General features: G+C 38.9%; 1 protein-coding gene across 5 annotated transcripts in view; it reads right to left on the reverse strand.

Moving 5' to 3' along the window:
* NPRL3 (NPR3 like, GATOR1 complex subunit) overlaps nucleotides 1–18,378 on the reverse strand; it is a 177,692-nt gene that overhangs the window by 100,706 nt on the left and 58,608 nt on the right. For 4 of the 5 annotated variants that reach the window (XM_053472102.1, XM_053472101.1, XM_053472104.1 and 1 more), the window contains exons 3-6: nucleotides 17,277–17,346; nucleotides 14,933–15,062; nucleotides 13,247–13,321; nucleotides 3,527–3,680 (exon numbers count right to left, since the gene is read on the reverse strand). In XM_053472102.1, the coding sequence (XP_053328077.1) occupies nucleotides 3,527–3,680; nucleotides 13,247–13,321; nucleotides 14,933–15,062; nucleotides 17,277–17,346 (429 nt within the window). Of the gene's footprint in view, nucleotides 1–3,526; nucleotides 3,681–13,238; nucleotides 13,716–14,932; nucleotides 15,063–17,276; nucleotides 17,347–18,378 lie in introns of those variants that run through there. The other variant, XM_053472106.1, reaches the window with a different exon arrangement.

Here is an 18,378-nt window from a genome sequence, read left to right on the forward strand (position 1 = left end):
GGCTTCCCTGAAGAGAAAAGTTTTTTGGGAGCGTTTGAAGGAGGGTAGAGTTGGCGAGAGTCAGACAGCATGGGGAAGGGAGTTCCAGAGGGTTGGTGCTGCACGAGAGAAGTCCTGTAGGCGGGCATGGGAGAAGGTGATAAGTGAAGATGCAAGGAGCAGGTCCTTGTTGGAGGGCGGGCTGGAGTATATTTGCTGATGAGGAAGGATAGGTAGCGGTGTTAGTGAGAGCTTTGTAGGATAGAGTGAGTATTTTGAATTTAATTCTGCTATGGATGGGGAGCCAGTAGAGGGACTCGCAGAGAGGTGCGGCAGATGCAGAGCGTCGGGTAAAATAGATTAGCCTGGCAGATGCATTGAGCACAGATTGAAGAGGGGATAGTCGGGAGAGAGGGAGGCCGGTAAGTAGGTTGTTGCAGTATATATAAAACAATAACTATAATAATGGCTTGACCTAAAATTGAATTGAGAGTACTTGACATGCATGCATGAATGCATTGGCCAAACACATCTACTGCATGGCAAATAGACAAGGGTTGGCCAAAGGGGGTAAATGCACATGGGAACATTTTGCATAATCCCCATATAAAACATTTAAAAAATATTTTCTTGTTTCTTTCATATTTCAGAAAGATCACCTCACTGTTTAAACTGTGCATTATGATGTGGCATTTTAGCTATTCTTATAGAAAAAAATTGCCAGGTATGGCTCTTTATAATACACTATATACAGTACTGCACAAATGTTTTAGGGAGTTGTAAAATAATGATTCAAAACTACAATAACAAAATGCAAAGAGACTGAAGAGAGGAAAAATCTAAATTAAATTATTTTGTGTGACCAACCTTTGCCTTAAAACCAGCATCCTAGTCAAGGATTTTTTAGGTATACATGTAGGTGTATGATTAAACAATTATACCAAACAGGTGCTAATGATCATCAATTTAATATGCTAAAACACAATCAAAACAGAAACAGCTGTGTAGGAAGGGTAAAACTGGGCAAGTAACAGCCACACTTTCTAACAAGATAAGGTTGCAGCAGAGGAATGACCCACCATGCTTACTACCTTTCGCTATTGGAAGATGTTCAGTGGTACACCCATCTATTGGCTTGAGGAATCTGGTCAGAAGTAGTCTTCCTCTGACAGGGAGACAAATGGCAGCAGGTGCCCTGGACTGAGTCAATATTTTAAATATCTGGCTGTAGCCAAAAGGGTGCAAGAATGAGTGTTTGCAGGCAACAGTGAAGCATGGAGGTTCCTTAACCCCTTAAGGACCGGGCTCATTTTTCGTTTTCTACCCTGTGGGACCGAGGCTGTTTTGACACTTTTGTGGTGCTTGTGTTCAGGTGTAATTTTCTCCTCACCCATTTAGTGTACCCACATAAGTTATATATTGTTTTTTTCAGGACAAGATGGGCTTTCTTCAGATACCATTATTTTGATCGTATCATCTTATTTACTATAAAAAAAATAAAAAAAACATGGTGAAAAATTGAAAAAAAAAGACATTTTATGACTTTTATTTGAAAAATCTTTTACTCACCTAAAAAAGCAAGTAAAAAAACTAGCTAAATAGATTCTACTACTTGTCCTGAGTTTAGAGATACCCAATGTTTTTATGTTTTTTTGCTGTTTTTTGTACGTTATAGGGCAATAAGTACAAGCAGCGTTTTATGATTTCCAAATCTTTTTTAACAAATCTGGTCAGTCTGCCTACATCTCCTCTTTGGAACATCTTTGAAGCCGGTTAACTCAATTTAACCCATTCAAACCATATATTTTGGAAAACTAGACACCCCAGGGTATTCCGAATGCTGTTATTTTAACCCTTCCCATGCACCAATTATACAACTACACTTTGTCAAACTTTGTAATAGTAATTTTTTTTATTTTTTTTTCCACACAAATTGTACTTTAGTTATAGATATACAGGTTCTGGTATATGTCACTATCAAACAACACCCCAATGTGTGTTCAGGAACATCTCCTGAGTACAGCGATACCCCACATGCATGGGTTTGTCAGATTGTTTGGCTGGTAAAAGGCTACTTTTGGGGCATGCGTAATTCAGGTGGTCATTTGGTCATTCTGCCTCCATCTCCTCTTTGGAATATCTTTGAAGCCGGTTAACTCAATTTAACCCATTCAAACCATATATTTTGGAAAACTAGACACCCCAGGGTATTCCGAATGCTGTTATTTTAACCCTTTCCATGCACCAATTATAGAACTACACTTTGTCAAACTTTGTAATAGTAATTTTTTTCACCCAAATTGTACTTTAGTTATAGATATACAGGTTCTGGTATATGTCACTGTCAAACAACCCCCCAATATGTGTTCAGGAACATCTCCTGAGTGCAGTGATACCCGACATGCATGGGTTTGTCGGGTTGTTTCAGATTTAAAATGCCACATTTGGGAAGTGCGCTTTTTTTCTCCATTTTGGTCAGTCTGTACCTATGCCCTATCTGTGAGCTAGGCCACTCCAATTTACCCCATCAGCCATTTTTTTTATATATTAGACACCCCTTGGGTATTTGAAGTGCTTTTATTTTAACTCTTTGAGATTTTTGAGAAATTTTAGCACTTGCTCAAAATAATAAACTTTATTTTTTTAATTTTTAATACTTTTTTTATATTTTTTTTTACACATTTTGCTGGTACTGGATGGTTCATCTAGTGACATCACTGCATAATTATTTTTAAATGTTAGCACATTTTTTTTTTTTCCATTATTTTTTTATTTTTTTTTGAATATTTTACTAATCACATAGTGATTAGAAAGCTGGGCTCCATTGACTTGCATGGTTGAATGCAGTACCTGTATTCAACCAGCAAGTGGAGCCAGTTCTCTAGAGGGTCTGGAGACCATCTAGCAAACTTTTTCTTGTTTGTTTTTTTTTACAGAGCGGCGGCCATCTTACTTGATGGCGAAGATCACCGGCAGCTGCGGCTGTGACCGCTCTCCGGAGCGGTCACAGCCCACCTAAAGGTAAGTGTTTGGTGTCGCTGGATCTTAGTCTAATAGTCAGACCTCATTTGAGGTCTGATTAGAAGATGACCCCGATTACAAGATGAGGGGTATTTTTCAGAGCATTTGCTCTGAAAAAAAAACTCGTCTTATAATTGAGCAAATACGGTATTACACAAACATACATATGTATAAATTTTCATAAAATTTAAAAAGATACTATTATCTACTATGTACGTACCAGTAGATGGTGCTCGTGTCCTGGAAATTCAATGTCAATTTCAGATTAAAAAAATCTTAAGTATGTCTGACCTGTATAATGAATCGAGGCCTTTCTATTGGTAGAGGTTTGTTCTCCAGGAAATTACAGATAACATTTATACCAGTAATAATAATAATACTTACAATAACAACAACCAATAAATATATTTACAAAAATGGAATGCATAGAAAACCCATAAAATAAACATTCTATCCATTACCTGTAACTCAAAATAAAACACATGGAGATTGTAGTGTAGTGTCCTGAAACATTTTTAAAACTCACTTTCAGACATAGTGGAAACTTCATCCTGAATGGCCAAGATGAGCTTGGCTTCTTTGGTCAAGTACTGACAACGTCTTTCCTCATGTTGCAAAACTATAGCAATTCGACGTGACAGGTTGTGCATGCAGTTTATTACAGAGGGATCTGCGTTGGCCTATTAAAATGAAAAGAAAAAAAGTCAACTGTCAAACAGACTTTGGATATCTGCCTACTATGATCAAGGACATGGGCTGTAAAAATGTAAGAAAGAAAAAAAGGGAAAAGAAAAAATTTATATATATTTATATATATATATATATATATATATATATATATATATATATATATATATATCCCTTGGATGTCCTATAACATAATGGGGGTACATATTCTGGTTCCAAGAGAAATCTCCGAGGTCTATATCGCGTCAAAAGGCAAAAATAAATACTATGGAAAAACATAAAAAAACATACCCAAACACATCCCTCACGCTAAATATTAAAAAACCTGTTTTGCTGGTTAATATCCCAGAACTTTTAAAAAATAAAAATAAATGTTATAAGCCAAGTACACGTCTGGCTGTTGACATGTTTTTTGGTACTATTCCTTACTAGTGTTTTGTTGGTGAATGCGGTTTTAATTAGCAGCCACAGCGGATTAGGAATTTTATATATATTTTATATATTCGCCTTCACTCTCCACATCTTCTCCAGTTCATCTTCTTTGAGGCCCACAGCCTCAAGTGTTTGTAAGCCTAAGGCTAGGTTTTCCACTTGTTTCAGCCACACGGCGTTTTTTTAGTGAAAAAACACTGCAGCCAGATGTTAGCTGTTCTTCAATAAGAAATCGCACAATGCCTATCCACTTGGCGTTTTTCTGTTTGGCCTTTTTTCAGTCCTCTTTGGCGTTTTTCTGCTTTTTTGGGCTCTATGGCAGTTTTTCAAAATCGCATTATGTTGACACTCTGGCGTTTTTTGCAAGGAAATCTTGGCGTTTTTCTCCAATAGAAGTCAATGGGAGAGAAAAAACGCCATGAAAAAGCCATGTGGGTTTTTTGCCTTAGCGTTTTTTATGGCGTTTTTTTCCACAGTTACAATGCAGAGGATGGACCCAGTATCTGTGTGTCCTACGAGAAATAGGCTGGAAACAAACAGTTTCACACAAAACAAAGTTCATATTGAATTTTACACCATTGGGAACAAACATGCCATTACAAACAAACATTCCCAACCGGATCCTGCGTGCCAAAAGCAACAGAAAACAATTTGCACCATCATTTGGGGCCAATCTTCCTAGAGGAGCAGACATTCGGAATAAAGCATGCCTTACAAACCACAGAAAAGAGGCAAAAGGGTCCGCCGGGGCGTGTTTAAGTAGAACTCTACCAAGTAAATGACATCAGGAGGGGGCAGATACTTGCCATTTATCCTAATCCCTTTTAGCTGGGTGAAAATTCTAACTTGTAAAGGCTGGAAAAACTGCCTAAGGTCAAAAAAAGCAATTTCCACAGAAAGGCTAAAACGCCAGAAAAACTCCAGAAAAAACGCCAAAACGCAGGTAAATGCAGTGGCAGTTTTCTTGGCGTTTTTCATCAAGAAAAAAACGCAGGACAAAAACCCAAGTGGAAACCTAGCCTAAGAGGTTAAAGCGTGTCTGTTATTGTACAGTGTTAGTGTGTAAATGTATGCTAATGTACAGCAATGGTCGACAAAAAAAAATGTCTCAACCCTTTTGGCTGGCTCCTAGATCCAAACCAAATTTGTCGACCCCTGGTGTAAGCAATAACAGGCACGCTCCTAGCGTAACATCACAATAACAATTGCCTTTTTGGATCGATTTTCTTGCTAGTAATTTGCTGACTTGGTTGTTCTTCTTAAATTGATTGGTTTATTAATGTTTTATATTGATTTACGATACCCACGCACAGGCATGTGCCTGACGGCATGGCTTATAGTATACTATATATTGTATATCTTTTATATTTTATTCTCCAATTTGTGTTTTCTACATGCTTCCCCTGTTTGTTTATTGCATTTGTTTTGATCAACATGATGGAAGCGAATGTCGCTGTTGTCTACCTTTTGATACAAACGTTTGGCAATATAATGTATGTACTTCACTTGTATTCTGTTACAAGCCCAATGTGATGCATATTAAAATGTAAGTGTATTACATTTTTTGGCTTATTGTTTATCAATACTCGTGTCGATGTCATGGCCTTGTCACATCCTCCTTTAGCCTGTTGCACTCGTATTGTCTACTTCTGCCTTTGAACATCACTGTGTCAATAAACGGAGAATTGACTATATTGATTTACGATAAGTTACTGTGATTTTTTGATTTATGCACCAAACAAAGCGCCTCACTTACTTTAGGGGGTGACACTGGTTTGCCACCCTCTCCTTGTATTTGGGGTTCATTAGTTGTTGTGGACACCACTTTAAGTGAGTGAAGCCAAGTGTATCTTTATAGTCCCCCATTTCTTTGGTGGTATTAGTAGATCACCTAGAAGCATTTTTAGGAGCCCCAACCTTAGACCCACCCAACACATCTGGGGTTAATTGGATCGCCTGATGTCACAAAATGTTACAAATTCCCCCACACTCACTCCAAAATCTTGGGGAAAACCTTTCCAGAAGAGTGGAGGCTGTTATAGCAGCAAGAGGGTGGGGGATGCTATATTAAAGCTTATGGTTTTGAAATGAACAAGCTCATATAGCTGCGATGATCAGGTCTCCATATAATCTTGGTCATATAGCATATTTTTAAATTATGAAGTACTCTATTTCAAACAAAGTAACCTAAACAAAAAATACATCCAACTGTTAGATAAACAAATTATTTGCGTGTGTTTATTTTCGGTACTGAATAACTAGTAACACAATTCATTTGCACTTCTGTGCAAAATAAAGAAAATCTGTTGTTTACTAGTGATAAACTATTAAATATTTCTAGGCTTGTATGCTGGGCTTTCTTTACCTTTTATCTCTGTCAGTTTGAGTAGTCTCATATTCCACATAATGCTGCTACATAAATAATAATGATAGTTACATAAATATTAAAAAAAATTTCCCTCAATTTTGTATGTGAAAACATTTTAGCCTTCTCATTTTGATAACTAGAAACCATGACTTAACATTTCTGGAAGTGAATCTTTCTGATGTGTCATGATTTTGTAGGTGCTGATTACACTAGGAGGATCCCAACATACGAAATGAAAACACAGTGAAAGAACTGATAGTGTGAATAGACCCTGAAGTCCGCTTAATCTCCATACTGCACTGTTGGCATGTGCATTGCTGCCTCATATCACAGTAGACCAGAGGGATATTATAAATTAAGCATTTTTATAATCAGTAACTGTAAAATTACACTGCCTACATTCCAGTGGTAACTGCCAATGTTTTTCCAAATAAATGAAATGAAATGTACCTTGCATATCATAGTTCTAATTATCAATACACTACTGCATTATCCCCGATAAATATTCATACACCATTATGTCTAGCTTAAGAGCTTCTTGATCCAAGTAGAAATTCGATTGCCTTTTGCAGTCAAGAAGACATTTTTCCCCTGATGGCAGAATTAGCATAAGAAGTAGCATAATTAGGGGTTTTTTGCTTTCTTTTGGATCAAGAGTAGGAAGGTTAGGTAGAAGGGTTGAACTTAGTTCTTTTTTCAACCTTATTAACTATGTAACTAGAAGATCACATTACAACTTGGACATACAGAATTAACATTTTAGGAGGGCTCTTCTCAAATAACCTTACAATATAAATATAATTTAAATGTCCAAAATTTCAAGATAACCTACCTCATATCACTTACAGATTTAAAATATTACAAATTAATTTAAAATATTTGTCTCTATATCTCAATATATGTCCTATGCCTCAACTGAAATTAGGGATGCACCGATATATCAGTGGCCGAAATATATATCGGCCGAAAAGGGCATTATGGGCAAAATGCCAAAATGAAAAAAAAATGGCTGAAAATAATCGTCCACAGGGGCTAGGCTGCTTACATGTTGGTCACACAGTGTGCGAGTAGCGTCTCTTGTACCGGCAAGGAGAAGCAGAAACCCTGCTCCTTCTTCCCCTGGTTGGGGGGGGCAACAGAAGTTGTCAAGAGCAACACAGAGGGGAGCAGCAGGGCCCCTGCGGAAGTCTGAGTGAAAGCTATGCAGTTCAGGTAAGGGGGTGGAGGAGGGTGTATGAGCAAGTATGCATGTTTAAGGGAATGAGTATGAGTATATGAATGAGTGAATTAATGTTTGTGTATGAGTGCGTGATAGCATGGATGTCTAAGTGTGTGTGGGGGTGATAGCATGGCATAGGAGGGCTGTAATCACACTCCTATCATGACCCGGTTGCAGCATGTACTGGCTGCCTGAGCATGAGAGGAGTGTGAATGCTGTTAGCAATTATATATATAAATACAATATTGTTATTGATTTTTTTGTCCAATTTTGGTGTGTTAACCACACTTTAAGTAACACCAAAATTGGACAGAAAAATTTTGCAGTTGCATTTAGCTTGGACACACAAGCGAATCCTGAGCTGGGGCGAATCTCCTAAGTGACATCTCTAAGTGAGGAGTTACAAGCAAAGAAGGAGTTAAAAAGCAAAAAGGAGGGGAAAGTATACATCCTTGTTATCCCATATATATTTATATATATTTTGCACCTTACTGTCTGTTTTTGCCAGTTATTTGAGCTATCCCCATTGCCAAGATGTCCTCCATGTTTGACAATGCGGTCAGGTGTACATCTTGCTCAATGTATGCAATCCTTGATCAGCGCTTCGAGGGTGCATATTGCTGTGCGAGATGTGTGCAGGTTGCTCATTTGGAAGCACAAATCCTGAGTCTAGAGGAGCAACTGGCAACACTGAGATCTATTGACAACTTGGAGAGGAGTCTGCTGCTCACTGAGCAAGCTCTCTCGCGGGTAGAGGTGGGGGAGGATAGCGGGATGGAGGTACAGGACAGTCAGGCAGCTAGCTGGGTTACAGTTAGAAGGCGGGGTAGGGGGAAAAGCGCCAGGGAGGCTAGTCCTGATCTAGCACACCCCAACAAGTTTGCCCGGTTGGCAGATGAGGGGGATGTTAGTTCAGAGTTAGCAATACTGCAGCAAGTCACTGCCTCTGACCTCCAGAGCGGTGTCTGCTCCAGTAAGGAGGGAAGGACGAGCACAGGGCAGGCCAGACAGGTGCTGGTAGTAGGGGACTCTATTATTAGGGGGACAGACAGGGCAATCTGTCACAAAGACCGGGATCGCCGAACAGTGTGTTGTCTGCCTGGCGCTCGAGTTCGGCACATCGCAGATCGGGTTGACAGATTACTGGGAGGGGCTGGAGAAGACCCAGCTGTCATGGTGCACATTGGCACCAATGACAAAGTAAGAGGTAGGCGGAGTGTCCTTAAAAATGATTTCAGGGACTTAGGTAGCAAGCTCAAGGCAAGGACCTCCAAGGTAGTATTTTCTGAAATATTACCTGTACCACGTGCCACACCAGAGAGGCAGCGGGAGATTAGGGAGCTAAACAAGTGGCTCAGAAGCTGGTGTAGGAAGGAGGGGTTTGGGTTCATGGAGAACTGGGCCGACTTCTCTGTCGGATACAGGCTCTACGGTAGGGACGGGCTGCACCTCAATGGGGAGGGTGCAGCTGTACTCGGGGAGAAGATGGCCAGAAGGGTGGAGGAGTGTTTAAACTAGGGAAAGGGGGGGAGGGAAACTACAATATAGAAGGGGAAGATAGTATAGATAGAGAGCTGGGGCATATAAATGTACCTGGGGGTGGAGCGGAGGGAGGGGTTAGAATAGTTAATAGGGATAGGCTTGATAGGAGAAAAAACCATACACCTCTAAATTGTATGCTTACTAATGCCAGAAGTCTGACCAATAAAACTGGCGAACTGGAGTTAATAATGTCTGCAGAAAATTATGACATAGTGGGTATAACAGAGACATGGTTGGATGATAGCTATGACTGGGCGGTTAACATACAGGGTTATAGTCTATTCAGGAAGGATCGAAAAAAACGAAAAGGGGGAGGAGTTTGCCTTTATGTAAAGTCCAGCCTAAAGGCCACACTGCGGGAGAATATATGTGAGGGAAATGATGATGTGGAGTCATTATGGGTAGAAATATATGGAAAGAAAAATAATAAAATACTGATCGGGGTTTGCTATAAGCCACCAAATATAATTGAAGCAGCAGAAGATCAATTATTAAAGCAAATAAACAAGGCAGCAAATCACAATGAGGTGGTTATTATGGGGGACTTTAACTATCCCGACATAAACTGGGAAACCGAGACCTGTGAATCTCATAAAGGAAACCGCTTTCTGACTATTAGTAAAGATAATTATCTGTCCCAAATGGTACAGGACCCAACCAGAGGGGGTGCTCTACTGGACTTAATATTAACCAACAGACCTGACAGAGTAACTAATGTGCAGGTCAGAGGGCACCTAGGAAATAGTGATCACAATATAATACATTATAACTTGTCGTTCAATAAGGGAACTCTTAGAGGAGCCACACGAACTAAGAACTTTAGGAAGGCAAAGTTTGATCAACTAAGAGAAGCCCTTAACACTGTAAATTGGGAAAATGTCCTCAAAAACAAAAGCACAGATACTAAATGGGAGATTTTTCAAAATATCTTAAATTCTCACTGTGAAAAGTACATACCGTATGGGAATAAAAGTGTCAGGAGCAAGAGAAAACCAATGTGGATAAATAAAAATGTAAAGGTGGCAATAAATGGCAAAAAAGGCATTTAAGCTACTAAAACAGGAAGGCAGTGAGGAAGCACTAAGAAGCTATCGGGAAAAAAATAAAATATGTAAAAATCAGATAAAAGCAGCAAAAGTGGCGACAGAAAGACTCATTGCCAAAGAGAGTAAAACAAACCCCAAAATGTTCTTTAACTATATAAATAGTAAAAAGGTTAAAAATGAAAGCGTCGGCCCCTTAAAAAGTAATGAGGGAGAAGTTATAGACGGGGATCAGGAAAAAGCGAATCTATTAAATATATTCTTCTCTGCTGTATTCACAGAGGAAAATGAAATGCCAGGTAATACAGCAGGATGAGATAAATGCCCCAGTACATGTCGCCTGTCTAACCCAGGAAGAAGTGCAGTGCCGCCTAAAAAAAATCAAAATAGACAAATCACCAGGTCCAGATGGCATTCACCCCCGCGTTCTAAGGGAGTTAAGTAATGTAATAGACAGACCCCTATTTCTAATATTCAAGGACTCTATAGTGACCGGGTCTGTTCCCCAGGACTGGCGCATTGCAAATGTTGTGCCAATATTCAAAAAGGGGACAAAAAGTGACCCGGGGAATTATAGGCCTGTTAGTTTAACTTCTGTTGTATGTAAACTGTTTGAGGGTTTCCTAAGAGATGCTATTTTGGAGTATCTCAATGAAAATAAATGTATGACTCCATATCAGCATGGGTTTACAAGGGATCGGTCCTGTCAAACTAACCTGATCAGCTTTTATGAGGAGGTGAGCTCAAGACTGGATCGGGGAGAATCGCTGGATGTCGTATATCTTGATTTTTCCAAAGCATTTGATACGGTGCCACATAAAAGGCTGGTACATAAAATGAGAATGCTTGGGCTGGGGGAGAATGTGTGTATGTGGGTAAGTAACTGGCTCAGTGATAGGAAACAGAGGGTGGTTATTAATGGTACATACTCTGAGTGGGTGACTGTTACTAGTGGGGTACCACAGGGGTCAGTTTTGGGTCCTATTCTTTTTAATATATTTATTAATGACCTTGTAGAGGGATTGTATAGTAAAGTATCAATCTTTGCAGACGATACTAAGCTCTGTAGCGTGGTTAACACAATAGAGGACAGTGCACGATTACAAATGGATCTGCATAGGTTGGAGGCTTGGGCTGGGATGTGGCAGATGAGGTTCAACACGGATAAATGTAAGGTTATGCACATGGGGAAGAAAAATCCAGGCTGGGAATATGTATTAAATGGGAAAACACTGGGGACGACTGACATGGAAAAGGACTTAGGAGTCTTGGTTAACAGTAAATTTACCTGTAGCGACCAGTGTCGGGCAGCTGCTGCTAAGGCAAATAAAATCATGGGGTGCATCAAAAGGGGCATGGATGCCCATGACAAGGAAATAATTCTACCATTGTACAAGTCACTAGTCAGACCACACATGGAATACTGTGTACAGTACTGGGCACCAGTGTACAAGAAAGATATAGTGGAACTGGAGAGGGTTCAAAGACGGGCAACCAGAGTAATAAGGGGAATGGAAGGACTGCAGTACCCAGAAAGATTATCAGAATTAGGGTTATTTAGTTTGGAGAAAAGACGGCTTAGGGGGGACTTAATAACTATGTATAAATATATAAGGGGGCAGTACAGAGATCACTCCCAGGACCTATTTATACCCAGGACTGTATCTATAACAAGGGGACATCCTCTACGGCTGGAGGAAAGAAGGTTTCTACACCAGCACAGACGGGGGTTCTTTACAGTAAGAGCGGTGAGACTATGGAACTCTCTGCCAGAGGAAGTGGTAATGGTAAACTCAATAAAAGAGTTTAAAAGGAGCCTGGACGTGTTTCTTGAAAGCAATAATATTACAAGTTATGGATAGTAGATTAATAGGGACAGAACGTTGATCCAGGGATTTATTCTGATTGCCATATTTGGAGTCGGGAAGGAATTTTCCCCCTGGTATGGGGCAATTGGCATCTGCTTCATAAGGGTTTTTTGCCTTCCTCTGGATCAACACGGTAGGGACACAATATGTATATAGGTTGAACTTGATGGACTTTGGTCTTTTTTCAACCTTATGAACTATGTTACTATGTTAGTATGTAATATTAATATATATGATTGCTAACAGCAATCACACTCCTATCATGCCCAGGCATACCCAGATTCCAGCATGTACTGGCTGAAATAAAACTGACTTATGTCAACATGGACATGTTTAAAACGAAGAGGGTTGCCACTTTTTTCTTGCTTACCGTAAGTATACCAAACACGTGGCTATTTGATTATGCTCTATTACAATTATGTGATATATTTGGTTACAACATATACTGTTGTTATCTGCTTCCCATTCTTAACCATGTTATTTGACTGATACTTAGAGAGGTTTTTCACATTTTTGTACAACATGCCTTATGAAGGGACCCGAGAGGTCTTGAAAGCTTGCAATCTATATTTACTTAGTTGGCCAATAACAGTATCATTCAAACGCCACTTGTCTCCTGCAACATATATAGTAGAATACCCATACAAAATGTATATGCTGTACTCTTACTGTAATATTGAGGGCATCGGCTACATTAGGATGCTTACCAAGTTGCAATATATGTTTTATTAAATATGTCATTCATTTTTTTTTTATAAAAAAACATAAAATGTTTTTAGATTGTTTTCTCCTAATAGGTCTAGATTTCAATTACAATATGTTGAATCAAATCAACCAAAAGTTTTTTGTCTGTAGAATAATTACTTTTTTTTTAACCCCAGGTACAAATAAATCTGCAATCTTTTACTTTACAAAAGGTTAACCAGGGTTAAAACAAATAGTACAGTGGCTGGTATTAGTTAAAAGTTTGGTTTGTAAAGGATTAGACACACAAACAACTGGAATGAACGGGGGACCCATCAGATATATTATAACTAATTTCACTAAACATGAAAAGTTGAATAACTTTTAATGCTTACATTCTTACCCTCAATGCAAATACTACATTAAATAGAATCATTGTAGGCATCTCTCTCTTTGGAGAAGGATTCGTTTTTGATACCTGAAAGAAAAAGAAAGACAATCATTAACATTAAAACATAACTGTTTTTAAAGCAAGGGTAGCTAACTGCCCAGGATTCTCACCCTGCAAAACTCAAATATTTTGCTATATGATGTTAGATTTTCATTATACTACTTCATAGTTACTGGCGCTACTCCAGTCCTGTTTTTTTTGAACAATGGAGTCCATTTTACTGTACAGAAATTGCTGTATGCTATCCATTTTATTTGAGTCACAAAATTCAATTCTCTTTCACTCCCCATTGCCTTTTTGTCACTTAAGAACCCTCAGAAGCAAGTAATAACTGCAACTTGCATATACAGTTGCAGGGAAAAGGATGTGAACCCTTTAAAATAATATGGATTTCTGCATATTTTGGTCATTAAATTTAATCTGGTGCTCACCTAAACACAACAGGCAAACACAGTCTGCTTTAAGTAATAACACAATTAAATGTTTTCATGTCTTTTTGAGCAATTAGTAAACATTCACAGTGCAGGGTGGAAAAAGTATGTGAATCCCTGGGTTAATTAAATCCAAATCACATTGTGATTCTTGGCTTGTAACCACTTTATGCACACATGATTTGGAGGCATGCTGTGACTGTATGATTACATAATATAACACACATGTACTATTGTGTTATTCAAGAAACTTTGGAGGTTCATATGGAATATATTTTCAATATTCTTTCATTCAGTTAATATTTCACAAACACATAATATATATACTGATATATGAAAATATGCTAAGCTCTCAAGTCCCTTGCTATGTGGACTGTCATCTATATGAAATAAGTATCTTGTGATAATACCTTTTTTATTGGACTAACGACAGCCTGATCTCCCGTGCAGCGGCAGGGATGTGTCCCTGACGCTGCAAGAAGGGCTGGACGTACCGGGATGTCCATAAGGGCTTCTTAATAGGCGTTTTTTGGAAGTCCCGGTACGTCTATAGGGGATTGAAGGGGCTATACTTTTTACTTAGATGTCGATCAGATCACGTTTTATGAACAATCATGCAGAAAACCAGGGAATTCCAAAGGGTTGTAGGAGATATTAAATTTTACTTCGAAACAAGTGGGTCTTTTCAGCATAAACTGGAATGTTCCAGAATCTGAAAACTGCTGATGATGTTGTGGACAATAAGAGCTTGGCTAAGGCTCTGCTTTGTCCAAAAGGAGACAAGATTCTGCCTTGTCCAAAAAGGAGATAAAGATGTTATTTATTACGGAACTATAAGAGGCCTTCACATTCTTTAGAGTTTATGTAACTGCCCCCATATCCTTGAAACTAGCCCCGAGATGCTTTAAACCGCCGGTATGGGCAAATAAGGAAGCCCAACCTTTTTAAGATAAAGCTATAAAAGGGTCGAGAAAGTGCTTTATCTTTAGAGCTTGCATATTACTGGTATGTAACCTGCATGTTTTCTTCGCGAATACATTTTCTTCCTGTTTTCCCTTTCCCCAGATTCTGCATCGATGTATAAACAGTTAAACAGAACATACCAAGTAGTGCTTCACATAACAATTTGAAAAAAAACTAAATGTGAAGAGAGCCCTGTTGAAATGAGCTTACAATGTCATCGTAATAAAGAAGTCATAAGTAATACCTGGCACAGGGCATGTTGTAGCAGGGTTGGATGGCCAACAAAACGTACATTGTCAATTTTCAACTCAAATTTTTTACCACACATGTCTGACTTTGTAGCCAAAATGGTTGCAAGTATGATATCCGAAAACCTTTAGAAATAGACAAGAAAACTGCAAATATTAGACAAAAAACGTATTCATTGTGTGAACAAATATATAAATTCATATAAAAGCCCTTCAATATTTTTAGAAAATATTTTGAATAACCTAAGGTGATATCATATCACAAAACTGGAAGTAACAGAATGAGATGAGAGTGTTAAAAACAAACAGTAATCTTCCACACAAGTTTAATTAAACTTAAGTGGTACAACTGGAAAAGTATCCCTCAGACTTACTAGTCAGGGCATAGGAACAAATCATTTTTTGTCTCTTAACATCTGGAGCTGACTATATCAAACTCTTTCAACACACCATTACTCAGTTGTCACTCTCAGATAACACAACCACCACTCAATGCACTAAAAATTTTTAAATTATAATTGACATCTAATATGTTTGAAGAAGAGACCTAGATAGCTGTAGTGCACTGCTCTTTTCTAGAGAGCGGGCATAAAATACTTATTATTTTTTTAAGTTTGAAAAATTGTAAAAAAAATAAAACACAAAAATACCTACACAACCCTGTACCCCTCACATATTCTACAATAGGCCAAAAGCATCCCTAAAACATGCCACATTATAAGAGGACCCTCATTATAAGACGACCCCCCCCCTAAAATTTTAATATAACCGTATTTGCGTGATTATAAGACAAGGTTTTTTTTTCGTCTTATAATTGTTGTCGTCTTATATTCAGACCTCAAATAGGTCAGACTATGAGATGGCTAAGATCCAGGAAACTAAGATCCGGAAGGAGGTGCGGTTTACAGCGGGGGTTGTCTGGGTCCATCGCGCAGACCTTCCCCCGGTTGTCAGAGAGCAGAGTTCCCCGCAGCGATGCGGGGAATTCTCTCTGACAGTTGGAGGGTGTATGCACGATGGACGCAGACAACCCACGCTGCTAACGGCACCTCCTTCTGGCTGGAGAGGAAGTTGCCTACGCAAATCGCGTAGACGTCTACCCATTGCCCTGACTACACACCAGGGAGTCAGAAGCACTGGTAAGTTTGGGGGGGGGGTGTTAAATGGGGGGCATAAGGCATTTCTGTAAGCAGAGTGCTCTGTGAAATGACTTTTAACCCCCTTAATGCCACTCTGCCTCCAGATATACTTTTTAACCCCCTTTATGTCACTCTGCCTCCAGAAATGCCTTTTTACCCTCTATACGCCACTCTACCTCCTGAAATGCCTTATACCTCCCTATATGCCACTCTGCCCCATAATATGCCTTTTTACCCCAGGTAAGGCATTTCTGGAGGCATATCATGGGGCACACTGGCATATAGAGGGTTAAAAGGCATATCATGGGGCACAGTGGCATATAGGGGGTATAGGAATTTCTGGGGCAGAGTGGCAAGCCTGGGGGCAGATGTGCATAACCGGGGGGCAGGTTGGAAAATAAAAGAAAATAAAAAAAAATATATATTTTTCTCAATCATAGCTTTTATTAAAAAAAAAAAAAAATAGTTTTATACCTCCCTATATGCCACTCTGCCTTCCTGATATGCCTTATACCCCACTATATGCCACCCCCCATAGCCATTCTGCCCCCTGACCAATGCACCTCCAGACTTGTTCCCGTGCTTCAGACTCCTTGGTGTCTAGTGGGGGCAGCCGGTGGACGTCTGCGCCATGCACGTAGACAACTTCTATGACTGAGCACCCGCACGGTCATGTGACGCTGGCGCTCAGTCATAGAAGCCCCAGCGGAAGTGGCGGGCAGAAATGGAGGTTGTCTGCGCGCATTGCACAGTGCTGCGGGGGAACTAGATCTTAGTCTTGTAGTCAGACATCTTATATTCAAGCAAATACAGTAATTCCGTTTACATCAGTTGCCATGGAAGGCTAGTATGTGCAATTATACACCAGAGATCACTATCCTAGGTGTAGCCTAAGGTGTAAGCCTATACATCCAATGAACACAATGGCATTCAAATTAGGTTTTCAAGGGGAGTACAAAAAAAAAGTATCAAAGCGTTCTTACATTCACACAATCAATTATGGCATCTCCACATCATCTCCACATATATCAACTAGTCCATCCAGGGCTAGAAATTCATCACAAAATGAACAATAATATTAGTTAATCTTTCATTATAAATCAAAGCCACATTATTATGCAAATAAATAATGAACATGCTTAATGTTGACAATTCTGGAAGTTCAAAGGCTAATAATGCGAAACAGAAAATTATATCATACTTTGGATCTCCATCTGCATCTTCTCTGCGGTCTCCAGCATTATTTAAAGCATAACAGCTCCTTGGATTATCTAACAAGGAAAATAAAAAAAAAAACAAGAAGCAACATAGGGTTATATAAGGAAGAACAATCTGTCTGTCTGTAAAAATTTCTGTTCTGTAAAATGTTAAAAACTGGGGGCAGATCGTTATGTGAAAAAGCAAAAAAAAAAAAAAAAAAAAAAAAAAAAAAGCCTTAGTCTTTAATTCTATTGTTATTGGACTTCTGTTTTATTTACTATCTCTCCCTACTTACTTCTAATGAATCAGGGAGTGTACTTAAGTATGCTTCCCCATTAAGTGAGGGGAGCCTACTGAAATTAATGGCAGTCATACTTGCCACCTGATCTGTAGCCATTCACACACCTACTCTCACTGAAAGTTCACCAAATAAAGTGTCCAAAACTAGTCATACAATTCACATCTAAAATGGAGCGAGAAATTATTGTTTACAGTAAGAACAATAAAGATGTGGATGTTTTAGCAAATACAAATATGAATACACAGGGATATAATATCAGTTGTAGACTGTTGATCCAGTGAGAAATCAGATTGCAATTTTGTAGTTAAGAATGACTTTTTCTAAAGCACAAGGATTTTTTAACCTTCTCCACTTGAGGGTGCAGGCAACCCTCAGTGAACATATTAATAATTTTCACCTTGACTGCCTTTTCAGCTGTAGCTCTAGAAAAGCTGACATACTATTGCGGCAGGGGGAAATAGGCAGGAATGGAGAGGAGAAAATAGTATCAGTTACTTAAAAAAAAGGTGAATCACCTGGTCCCGATGAGTACACTGCTTTATTTTATCAAATCTTAGACTACTTACAGGCCGCTTTCCTTTATCAATGTAGATGTTAAGGTATTCTCTAGGTAAGGTATAAAATCGATAAAACAATAATGAAAATCATTGTCAACGAATTTCATTATTGACTAGTCGATTTTATCGATTATAAGATGAGGGTTTTTCAGAGCAAATGCTCTGAAAAATACCCCTCGATTTATAATCCGACCTCAAATAGAGGTTGGATAATAACACTAATATCCAGAGCTGCAGGGGACCTG

This window comes from Spea bombifrons, chromosome 7, assembly GCF_027358695.1.
Source record: "Spea bombifrons isolate aSpeBom1 chromosome 7, aSpeBom1.2.pri, whole genome shotgun sequence".
NCBI classification, from domain to species: Eukaryota; Metazoa; Chordata; class Amphibia; order Anura; family Pelobatidae; genus Spea; species Spea bombifrons.